The sequence below is a fragment of the Fusarium coffeatum genome (assembly GCF_003316985.1).
Source record: "Fusarium coffeatum strain FIESC_28 chromosome Unknown BRIP53273_contig_152, whole genome shotgun sequence".
In the NCBI taxonomy this organism is placed as follows: Eukaryota; Fungi; Ascomycota; class Sordariomycetes; order Hypocreales; family Nectriaceae; genus Fusarium; species Fusarium coffeatum.
Genome location: NW_022157945.1, coordinates 108,365 through 120,501, shown reverse-complemented (window position 1 = coordinate 120,501; position 12,137 = coordinate 108,365). Strand labels below are relative to the sequence as shown.

The 12,137-nt window shown below is 47.4% G+C and overlaps 4 protein-coding genes across 4 annotated transcripts; 3 read left to right on the top strand and 1 right to left on the bottom strand.

The window, feature by feature from the left end:
- Window positions 1–4,412: 4,412 nt before the first annotated feature.
- On the top strand, window positions 4,413–5,990 carry FIESC28_07070 (uncharacterized protein; the record flags this gene model as incomplete). Its single annotated transcript, XM_031161212.1, has 1 exon — window positions 4,413–5,990. One exon carries the CDS (start codon window positions 4,413–4,415, stop codon window positions 5,988–5,990), a length of 1,578 nt encoding a protein of 525 aa, XP_031014758.1.
- Window positions 5,991–6,369: 379 nt separating this feature from the next.
- FIESC28_07069 (uncharacterized protein) lies at window positions 6,370–7,065 on the top strand (the record flags this gene model as incomplete). The annotated part of the gene is made up of 1 exon (XM_031161211.1): window positions 6,370–7,065. One exon carries the CDS (start codon window positions 6,370–6,372, stop codon window positions 7,063–7,065), a length of 696 nt encoding a protein of 231 aa, XP_031014757.1.
- Window positions 7,066–7,945: 880 nt separating this feature from the next.
- Window positions 7,946–9,958, top strand: FIESC28_07068 (uncharacterized protein; the record flags this gene model as incomplete). The annotated part of the gene is made up of 1 exon (XM_031161210.1): window positions 7,946–9,958. The coding sequence occupies one exon, from the start codon at window positions 7,946–7,948 to the stop codon at window positions 9,956–9,958; it is 2,013 nt and encodes a 670-aa protein (XP_031014756.1).
- A 528-nt stretch (window positions 9,959–10,486) lies between these two features.
- Window positions 10,487–11,468, bottom strand: FIESC28_07067 (uncharacterized protein; the record flags this gene model as incomplete). Its single annotated transcript, XM_031161209.1, has 3 exons — window positions 10,487–10,505; window positions 10,554–11,331; window positions 11,396–11,468. The coding sequence occupies 3 exons, from the start codon at window positions 11,466–11,468 to the stop codon at window positions 10,487–10,489; spliced, it is 870 nt and encodes a 289-aa protein (XP_031014755.1).
- Window positions 11,469–12,137: the final 669 nt, after the last annotated feature.

The following is a 12,137-nucleotide window of genomic DNA, read 5'->3' as shown; positions in this document are numbered from 1 at the left end:
GATGAGGCTTGCAACTGGGGACTTTTATTCCAAACAGAATTCTAGAAGAGACGCCACGATGGATTTTGGGCTCAAAAGTCACTATACGTTGGGGCGCAAGGGGAAGCGAAGAAAAGAAAAAAAGGGACGGTGAGCGACTCAGCTGGGCTATGATGACATTCAGATCCAATCTCGGTGTGGGAATATTTGATTCATTGTGACAAGTCGCTACGGTTTCCGTCAAACGACACATCATTCCTGTTGAGACAAGATCAGAAACAGGGAGACAACAAAGGCAAACGCCATTCTTTTTTTTTGGTCAATCAATCCATTAATTTTTTTTAATGAATGGCAAAAAACACTGATTCAATTAAAAAAGCAATAATTAAAGCAGCATGCGTAGGCACGAATTCGCACTTGTTCTGCTTGTCTTGCCCTGTCTGGTGTCCGTCATCATACCACACCGACAGCTGCACATGAGCGTCAAGTACACGTCTCCCCGGCTATTCAGGCGTTGATGCATAGGATTAGGGTCGATAGGCATATCTGTAGGGTCGTGTACATACAGTAGAGGTGACGTCTGTTGTGTGTTGTATTGTTTTGTCCACCGCTTCGGGTAGACCCTAGCCTTGGTACCTTACCTTACCTTACGTTTAGTTTTAGCACGTATCAAGTATTAAGTGACAGTTGGTCGGTCGGTCTGGCTGCACTCCATATCAAAAGAGCCCATTGTGCCAGTTCATGTCGATGTGGACTGCAGACCGAATGGATACATACTGCACATACATACATATGGATACTGTAGTAGTCTAGTAAATGGATATTCAGATGTATCTGTATGTATGTCTGTATGTATGTGTTTTACAAGACCCCTTTCTGTGTCTGTTCTCCATTCTCCCATGATCCATCCATCCATCTATTCTTCCATCACCCAGCCAAGAATCTCCTTCGCACGAGCCAGTTCATTTCGTGAGCCACGTTATTATTCCAAGAACAGGGTCTACTTTTTCCATCCTCCACTTAGACTAGGAACAAGAGCCCGGCCGTCTGTCACAGCCCTGTCAAAAAATCGAACCAAGCGAAGTATCAACGGCCAGTCCTTAACCTTGGAGTTTCCACTACCCGTTGGTGCGGTGCCATAGAACAACAAAGTTCCAGTTCCAGTTCCACGGTCCCGTGTCCTCTTTTTCTCTCTTTCTCTGCCGATCGGTTCGGATGATGCTTCCCAAGTTCCGGGAGGGATTAATTGATTATGATTGTCATGGCTCCGGTGGCAAGGGAAGAGCTTCCCGAGTACGGTAAGTAGGTATCAGTGTCAAGTGTAAGGATGAAGATTATGGGTATGGGCATGGGTAACTGCATTGCATTGCGCTGTAATGTAGCTTTCTGTATTCTTCCGACATTTTGACAGGTTTCGGATGGGGGAGGCAAACAAAAGTGCGACACGTCAAAGGCTGAGATTTTAGGGCGATCGTTTTTTTTGCTGCAGCACCAAGCGATTTCCATGACATACGAGGCTCAAGTTGACGCACAGGAATTTTTGATCAGTATTTTTGTTCATGATTACACAGCATCCAATATTATCTGAAACTCAGTGGTTGATTTTTTATCTCACAATTCATCTATACAGTAAGGTAAGGTAATTTACTTCACCTCGAGGAAATGCCACCCGTAATAATAGGAATAGCAAATTGACAAAATCACCAGGACAAGGATTCATGAATACGAACCACACAACAACTACATAGTACGTATAAACAAGAGAGTTTTTATTTTACAGCATCTTATTTTATTTTTTTCAAACGGTCCTCCGTTGATGAAGAAGGGTCTGAGGGTTGAACATCGCCAATCGGAGCCCGTTCCAGGTGGACGGTCCTGTCTTAGTGCCCTTGGAAATCAATTCCGAATCCTAGACTCCTTTTTTTTTTTGTCCCTTTCCTTTTCCCACCCCCAATCCATCCATAATCCTCTGCCAGCAAGCAACCAGAACAGTGCAGTTGTCCGACTTTTCCTGTGGACTCTGTTGACGTTCCACCGGTACATGGAACCGAAATAGTCGGATCACCGGGCGGATCCTCTATCACGCTCTCTCTCTTCTGGATGGACGGTTGCAAGAATCAGAACCCATCTATCCCTGTTTGCCATGCGATCAGGAGCGCTTTGGACATCTGACAGAACTAGATGCCGTACAAGTGCCGCTTCCAAGGGCTCAAGGGAGGAACACAATGTTGGGGAAAAGGGTGTGCAGCAAGAACAAGTCTTTATGCATAGAGGTCTTATTAGTCGAATGCATGTATATGTAAGTGTCTGCCAGCCATACATCTAGTCCCTTTGCGACTGTACACCTCACTACACACGCTGTCTTCGTTGTCTAGCTCGGCGAATAGTCCTGAGCCCAACCCCAAACCAAGCCAAACCAAACCAAACCAAACCAAACCATAGGAAAGCAAACCAACTGGCAACTGGCAACGGATACGGTACGGTACGGAACCTGGAAGCAAGCGTTGTCCGGACTGCAGGGGTCATATTCCCCGTAGTCGTAAACTCACCCTAACACCCCCGGACGGCGGCAGCGTCAGAACCGTGGCTCCGGTGCCGACGCTCTAATCTAAGGTAGCTTCTAGCCTCGCTCTATGTACAGTACCTACGTATCCGTACAGTACAGTACAATACACTACAATCAGTACCTTAGGCTAGGCTAGGCTAGCTCGATTAGCTGCTGCTGGGGGATTCTTTACCTGGGCAGGGTTTCAGGACCAAAACTCATCCACCTGTAAGCGCCATCGAATCGGCGACACTGACAGCATGGCACAAGCAAGGCTGGCCTGGCCAGGTTCGAAATTTTCGTCTGTGTAGGGTTGCGAAGCCCGTGATGGAGAAGTGAGCTAAAGTCGCGATGGGATCAAACGCCCCCCAGACCGCTACATATACCGGCCGAGCTGTCATGTTAATGGAAGATCCGCTTTGGCCAACGAGGCTCCCAAACGAAGGGCAAGGACCATGAGCACGGTGATTTTCCAGGCGGTGGGAGAAGTTCCAGAAGGTTTCCCAACGAGTCAACCCTGCAACCGAGCATTGCATCAAGGGTACCTGAGCCGAGAAGCATAAATAGGAGTTTTGTCTAGTCATAGAGGCAATGCGCTATGAGGTGAAACGAGTCGGTCTCGACTCACTTTCATAATGCGGTGGGTAAAATGGATGATGTTTCAATATCAGAAAACCTTCCACCGACATAATAGCCTCGGCATAACCGCCATATATGGTCCTATGAATGGGGATGGTGGCTCTTGCTTTGAATCCGATATAAGTAGGGGTCTCGGTATAAGCAAAAGGCATTTGTCGGTCTGGTCTGCAAGCCTATACTGTAGAGGACATCTGTGGATGCTTGGTACACAAGATCTAGTATGGAATATGATCGCTCACTCCGATGAGAGATTGAGTACTCTGTACCGTAGTCTAATCAGGGAATATTGATCGATCTACATGAGACAACTCATGACAGGACAGAGAGACACCCATGTTTCACAAGAGAAGAGAAGACAGGAGAAGACAAAGAGACGAGAGACAAGAGCAATCAGCCATTGTCGCAAAGTGACATGGAAAGTGCAATTGTTTGGCGGCTACTCATGCAGTTCAAGGGTCCAAGTCAAAGCTGGTCCATGATGTCTGCATCTAAAATGTTCCGTAGTCGCCCTGTGCTGTAAGTCGATCTACAAACTGCAGCCAAAAAAGCAATGTTGTTGCAGGAGGCCACGCGCGACCAACAGCCTATCATGTCCCAGGTTTCAGCAATTGTCTGACTGACTCGCAATGTTTCTATAAATTAAATTGAGTTCGAATCATGAATGTTGCAGTAGAGATACTGCCTATCAGAGGAAATATACATCAAGCATACTTGTGCCTGGCAGCTCAGTAAAACTAAACGCGAGTCAATGAGTACTTACTTACCGTAGGTAGACTCAAACTACAGCCCACACCAGAACTACCTACTAAGTTGATGTAGTACTTGTGAGGTAAGTTACAACTCCACCGCCGTCTATCAATCTACCAATCTACATGCTCTCTCTCTCTACTCATCTTGTATTAATCTTAGGAAACCATTGCTTGCTCGTTAATTAAATCTTGTCCTTCTGATATCTACCTTAAGCCACATACGGATACCTCCATACCTACCTATGACATGACTGTTTACTCTTCACGTGACCTATAATGTCTGCCTTCCACATGCGTCTAGCGCTCTCGCTGTGACCCCATCTTGGGAAGGAGCCAAACGCGCCTCATCTCGAAACAGCTCAGCTTCATATTGGAACCTCCACTCTACCTACTGTACGGCTTTAAGTGCCTACCTTACCTTATCTTGATGACACACACAGCAAAACATACATACAGTCACAGTCAGTATCAGTACCTGCTTCCATAAATAAGTTGCTGCAATGCCTGCCTGTCATGGCTGTCGAGTGCGCAAGGTCAAGTGCGATGATGGAAATCCCTGCTCGCCGTGTCGTCAGTTCGATGTCCAATGCATCAGATCGACAGCCCCGAGGAAACGTCAGAACCCCAAGCGAGGGCGTCTAGTAGCCCAGGCCAGAGAAGGCAATATCCAACAGCAGACGGCTCTTTCGCCAAGTGCTTCAGTGTCTCCTTCGGCAGTTCATTCAACGCCTCATGCAGCTAGCGAATGGCCGCCAGGGAGTAGCCCTGGTTCTGCATCAGGGCCATTCTCCCCAAACTCCGAGGCCTTTACCAATGGCTTCTTTCACTCGCTGCTGCCCGAGTTCGAGAAGGTCGTTTACCCTTTCAGTCCTGCAGTTACTCCCGAGGATATCCTTGCCTCAATATCCATGATGCATCATAATCCTGAGGACGCAGCTTTGGTATACGCATATGCAGCTGTCACCACATTTTTGTCACAGACGGCGGAAAACACACACGGTAGTGTTGCAGCGCAAATAAGCAATCTGGTCTACCACAGTCTCGACGCACATCATCGTGCCGGCATCAGTAGTCATGGCCCAGGACGTGTAGATGAGGGGTTGCCTCACAGCATCAAGCGCATCGTTACATGTATCTACCTCGAGATCTCAACAATGGGGTTAACTCGTCTCGACCGAAGTTTCAGCTTCATACGGGAGGCTATATCGCTAATTCAGGTCATGGAGGCTCAGCAACGGACGTTACCAGATCATACGCGGACAACGTATCCGATGGCTCGATTTCAGCAAGTGTACTGGGAGGTGTATATCCACGAGAGATTTCTCACCATTGCCGATGGATACCCTAGCATCATGCCTCCTCTTCATACAAACCTTTCAGCTACAGATGCTTCCACCCCGGAACACATCCGAGTTGGTTTTAACTGCTTAATAGAACTCTTCCTCATTCTGGACGAGACGTTCCTCGCATCTTGGCAATCGCAAAGGGGTGCAATTGGTGGGCTAACGGTGCAATGGATTGAGAGCAAGCAAGTGCAGCTCGATCAGGCTGAGATGAACGCTGCAGCTGCTGAAGCCAGAATGAACAATGCTGGACACGCTGGTTTCACAGAACTGCAACGCGCCGATCTCTTTATCACAAGACTCTGGTTGCGAACATTGCTCTGGCAACTGGCGCTCTCCCAAGGTCTTCTACGATCAGGATCCTCAGATACAACACACGAGGGACTGTCACTGCAATTCCCAGCATCGCGTCTATCAATACAACTTCGCAGCCTCGTTGACAGGCTGGATAGTATTGTGAGTATAGCAACGCAAGGCAGTGGTATCATACAAAAGCTCTTCGAGATTGCCAGCACCATCGCCGATGTACTCGCTCTTCCTGCGGGGCACAGCGCAGAGGACGGACTTCGTTCGCATGTGAAAGATTTTCTTTATGTGGTCAATTTTCTTCTAGAGTTGGGCTTGATGAGAGAGAACCAGAAGGAGTATCTACGTGAGAAATATCACATGTTACAGCCGTTAAATACAGAGGAGGAAATGCCTGCACATAATGGGGAGCAGGCAGTTGCGTCCTAACGTGACAAGGTTCACATTTAGGATATTTGATTATTTAGCCAAGGTAGTTAACGTTATGATTCTGCATGTATTAGTCAAGGCAACAATACCAGGCATTATGAGTTATGATCACCAAGCCTTCTGATTGGGAACGGATAGGTAATTGTCGATGAGAAGAGGCATATTTAGCTTATTAAGCATGCATTCTTGTACGGAAATAATGTCAAGATAAACTGCATGCAAAGTTGACATGTTACATGGATATACAATCGGAAGCTTGAAGCTGCAAGGATTTCGGTCCAGCCTTTAGCGCCACTCAAAAAGTCACTCCACTCACACAACGTCAAACCTTGAAATCACTTCACGTACCCTAAAGCTTCAACTCATTTCAACATCAATTATGCATTTCCAACCTGTCGAGCAAATGACTGACGAACCATATACCGCTCGTCCTCAGAACGAGTCTCAAGCTGTTCATCACGAAAATGATGTGCTAGATGATGTTTGGGGATCAGAGCCTTCGTCGCCTACTGAGCATCGTCACAAGGATGAGTCAGGCACAACTCATTCCTCTGATATCCGTCGCCTGCAGACAGAGCATACAACAGCAGGGTATCGCGAGGGCATTACTGTGTCAAAGGAAAGCAGTATTCAAGCCGGGTTCGATGAAGGATTCAGTCTCGGCGCAAGCGTGGGCCTTAGAGCAGGCCAACTTCTGGGTCTTCTGGAAGGTATCACCGAAGCCGTCCACAGCCTACAAGATGCAGATGCCACCAAAGTAATCGAACTCACAAAACAAGCACGCGAAGAACTCAGCACACAGGGTATCTTCAAGCCCGAGTACTGGGCTGAAGATGGCAACTGGAAGTACGAAGTCAAGCCTGCTGCTGGAGCAGAAGAAGTCGTCTTTGCGGACGTGGCAGATGCGCATCCACTTGTAAAGAAGTGGACAGGGGTTATTGAAGAACAGGTTAAGCTGTGGAAGATTGATAGGCGGCTTTTGGATGATGAGACGGGAGTGAGGTTGGAGAGTGTTATGGATGATACGCTTGGGTCGGGAGCCGCGCCGGCGGTCAAGAAACCGCTGGATTGGTGAGGTTTTTGAGGTCAGGGATGGATATACATTGAGGAAGTATGGAACTCTTGAGACTTAGATGGAGACTACCAAGGTATGTTGTCTGTTTTGACTAAGTGGTATAAGCTAACGATTGTTAGAATGTAACATATTGCGTGAGCCCAGAATCTAGCGCAGAAAGCACCTCTAAAAGAAGTCAATCAGGAGTGACACTGTACCGGTGCTGCTGTGCGAGATCTCGTCGCAGACCATGGCAGCGCTATGAGAATTGCGCTGCGCTGTCTGATATTACGTCTCAACTATCGTCACTTACCAAGGGGCAATTACTTGCTCCGTCCCTTGCTTGGAACAAGATACCTCAGGATACAGTCATGTACGCATCGAGCAAATCTATCACGATCGGGGAATTTGTAGACAAAATAGATGTGGTATCATGGTGATTTGTATTGTATGACTTGTTCTTTTTCTCTCAAATTAACAATCTCATACCCCGGCAATACATTTCACAGTCGATTTAATCTCCATCAGCTCACTAACAGACTGAGGCCATCGCGACCGTCTACTCCGGGCCTTTAATTAAATAAGTTAGATGCTCTGATAAGGTAAGAGAACTAGATAAACTATTTTATGCCAAGGTGCACAAGATTCTTAAGTTTTCATAGAGTAAAAAGTTAGGCTGTGATTCACTGACTTACAAGCCTCGTCTCAGCCAATCACAGATCTAGGTTTATCCTCACCACGAGTACAATGTCTAATTATTTGACTATTCCTCCAGTTCTTTCTTTCTCTTCTCAAATCTTCCTCCTTTATCATCACTACACTCCAAAAGGTACAATTTCCTTACACAAACGTACTGTGCTATCCATAATTAATCTTTATTAACTAAAACAGGACCAGTATCATGCCGGACAGCGAACTACCATTTCGGCCGCGGTCAGGATCGCGAAGACTTGGAGTTGGAGGTTTACCAACTCCGTCAACGACTGAGAGCTCTGGTGGCTCTGGTGGCTCAGATGAGCCACTCATTGAAGTGCAGACCGCTAGGTATCGTGCGGCTTGGCCCAAACTACGACGCACTCCTCTGGAGCTTTCTGCCGATGCTAAGCTTCCTTTGTTCATCCAACCCTTTGTTCAGCAGATCATAGAACAAGCTCGTTCGATTCTTAAAAGTCACCAAGTGACAGACGACGATGAAGAGTCCGATGGATGGGTCGACATCAATCTAGCCAATGTCGAAACGGTTGGAGATCCCCAAACACGTATCCCAACACTAATGGTTTGCGCATCTTGGACGAAGGAGAATCAAGCCAGCTGGGTGAAAGCCGTACACGACATCGGGGTGTACCTGCACAAGGTTTCTGTGGCCGGAAACTTTGATCATGGTCTGATTCAGATTGATATCATCGCACCTAACCTCACTCAGACGATTTACTACGGACCAGTGAGCGACAAACGATACCACTCCTGGGATACCATCAACAACCTTGTGCACCAACGCCTGGAGAGCTTCGAAGCTACCAAGGGCCATACGACTCTGATAGGCCTATTTCACTACGGTCGCTCCATCTGCATTCCTGACAACCCCGTCACTGTATACATTGCGGTGGACTTCGAGTCTGATGAGACACAATGGCTTGGGGTTATTGCTGACATCGAGCGCAACATACACAGCCGTGGATGGACTGGCGTTCAAGTCCACATGGAGCACAATGTCGGCATGGACCATTCTTTTCCTTTGCTGACACCAAAAGGCAACAAGGCAACGATCAGAAAAGAAGGCGTCGCCATGAACAAGCGTATTAAAGGCGACTATCAGCAGTTCGTCAACTTAGGGGCTGATTTTGGACCTGCGGCCGACATCAAACGTACCGACAATGTCGACATGAACCCCGGAGCCGCGACCTTGGGATGTTACGTTGAACTCAAGACAATAAGAAACCCAGACTGGACGAAATACGCCCTCACCAACTACCACGCAGTTCGACCTGCCTTTGATGGCTATTGTCGTAAACCCGGAGTTTTGGGTTCGGAACTTACTGAGCCAAGACAGAACAGTGACCTTCGAAAGGTTGACCGGTATGGTTTTAGCCCCATCTCAAAGGTCCCGTCCATTGCCCTCGAAAGTCCCTCTCGAGCCAAGCACAACTTCACCATCTGGACTATTGACGAGAATATCACCCGATTGACAATTGACAACGTCCGACTCGAGGCTCAACGTCGGGCGGGCAATAATGACCAACTCCAGCCATCGATCGATGAAAACAAGCGCAGGATTCAGGAAGCGAAGAATGAGAAACAAAAGAAGGTTGAGTTCTTTAACAATGGGAAACACATGCTTGGGAAAGTGTTTGCAGGCTCTGGTTTCTTTCGCAGGGCCCCTGGTAATATGAGACTTGACTGGGCATTGATCAGTGTCGATGTCAATCGACAAGGTTCTAATCGCCTACCAACCAGAGACGTCTGGGATAGCAAGTACTCGGATCATATCCCTACACCATACGGTTCACTCGGATCCATTCTTGAAGATCAATCTACCACTATTGGCCCTGGTAATCCGGAACATGTCTGGAAAGTCGGTGCTACTACTGGGCCTACAACAGCAACGTACGACAAACACACTGTCAGAGCCCGCCTGTCTGACGACGTTTACCTCAAGAACGAGATAAAGAACTACCTGTCGACCGAGTACATCTTTCAGTCACACGAAGGGGTCAAGTTCTGTGCTCCGGGGGACTCAGGTTCAGCTGTCTGGGACGAGAACGGAGGAATTGTTGGTTTATTCTTTAGGGGGCATTCAATCAACAAGTCCTTCGATGATGGTTTTGGGTTGGTAACACCAATTGAGCTTGTTTTCGAGGACATCAAGAAGTTTTCAAAGGGAACAATCACAGAGATCAGGGTCGCAAAGAGTTAGCACAGCCAGTCATGGGATATTCACTGAAGACAGTGATAACGACACCTTATCGTATAAAAGGATGTCCGTGAATATCTCCACGTGGCGAATCATCGGCGAAGATACCAAGGTTAATGGTTTAACGATGCTGCTTCGGCATTGGTAGAAAACAGTCTTTTCAAGTCAATTTAGATTCTCTTATCTATAACTTAAATCCCCCTCTTTGTGAGTAAACTAAACAATGTGTGGCAATTACGATCGATCAATCGAACGACCGTGTGTCGATGATTTCCAGTGATGTCTGTAGTCTCAATAGCTTCCTGGGTCCTGGGTCCCATCAAGTCGTACAGGGTGTGGAAGTACATGCTTGACATGGTCAGGATCCGCCTCCCTCAAGAGGCCTCCGCGAGGGAGCATGGGACCAGTCTCTTCGCCGACAACTGCCTTGTTACTGGGTCTACGCTCTCTGCGTTGCCCGAAAAGCACACCAAAGAGCGTTTTGCTCGCGGATCCCACAACTCATGTCGTGGATGAGCAGAAACGTAAAGTTTAGGCCCTTCGGATTTGTCTGGATTGCAGTTATGATTGTCGACTTTCGCTTCAACCGTTGACATACTCCTGAAGCGTCTTGGCCACATCCTCGATGCGCTCGTACTTTCCATATAGCTCCTTGGTTGTCTCCCAATCACGGCCCTCTCTGCCAAACATCATAAGCTTGACAACCTTGCCGTCATTATCCATAACAACTCTGCCGCTACGCTCATCAGCCCAGGAAAACCTGATCTGCTTGGCTTCGATATCTGCTATTCCGACCTCAACGATGTCATCGGGTAATATGGTATCGTCGATTCTGTCATGCAAGCCCAGGCTCCGTCTTAGATCGGCGGAAACACCTAATCTGTTATGATATCGCACGATCTCTCGTCGCAGTGCTCTGACAAATCTATCCAGATCTTGTTGTGGTGGGGTGTCGCTCTCGGGTCGCGGAGCAGGGAGATGACGTGCTGCCAAGCCAGCAATGGGGATTGCAGGAGGGAGTGTATTTCTGTGAATGCGCATGCACTTGGAGCTATAGTACGGTCGGTTGAGAAAAACGTAGTATGGTTGTAGGAACTGGCTTTTGGACATTATTTCGAATCGTAAGCCCAGAATATGACCGTTGTCGACTGCATTAGGATCGGGGTCGTAAACTTTGAACGCTGTGACGGAGCTACAGGAGCGGTAAAGATTTTGTTGCGTATGAGCTTTTTGCTTTTCGGACTGGCTGTGGACTTTGGGGTGGGCGGAATGCTTTCGAGACGAGAAGCCTTTGTTCGATTTTAAGAGAGCCTGCGTCGAAGGAGCCGAGAGAATAGTTGAAGTTTCGATTTTGAGGGACTTGCGCAATGCGGCGGCTGTTTATGTTGGATGCGTTAAGCTGTGTTTTGTTTGAATGCGCCCTTGACTTTAACGACTAACCTTGTTCTTTAAGCGCCTCAATCTCTTGATCGATAATATCGCTTTCCGTCGGAGCATCGACTTCGGACGACATGATGGTGTTATATGTAGCGGGCGATGGGACAGAGCGTGAGGCTGAGACCGAGATTGAGGCTGGTGATGATGATGACGATGTTGTTGTTTTGGTCTGGGCTGTTTACAAACAATGGTTGGCAGTCATAATTGGTGGAAGCTATGACAAGGACGCTGATAAGATAAGACTGCGATAGGTACTGCAGTGCGTCGCGTCGCATCCAGTCCATTTTGACTTGCATACCCCGTAACTAACTAAAATTAGATTGATCACATGGATGGTATTGGTTTCTAATGAGATGGAATTGTAAATGCCACTTGATTTAATGAATGCAGTTCTCTAAGGGTAAAACAAAAAAAAAAAAAAATCTTCTTTCGTAGGTACTAATTACCTAGGTATCCATGATTGATGGATGGACCCTCAATTTGTAACTACCACAGAAGAAAGCTCAGTGACAGATAAGAGAATGTCTCATTGGCTCTGAGATCCTTGAAGTCCGGACCTTCAACAGCGACCGACCCCTGACGCGCTTCCTTTTTGGGAAAACCTCAGTTCGGGGAGTGCTTGGCTTTCGGGGTTGAGCGGGCAGATCTGGACTGTGGTTGAGATACTGACATATATTGTTCCCTCAGTATTCTCTACGCCTTGAAACCCTTCAGAGATATTTCTCACATCATGACAAATCAAAGG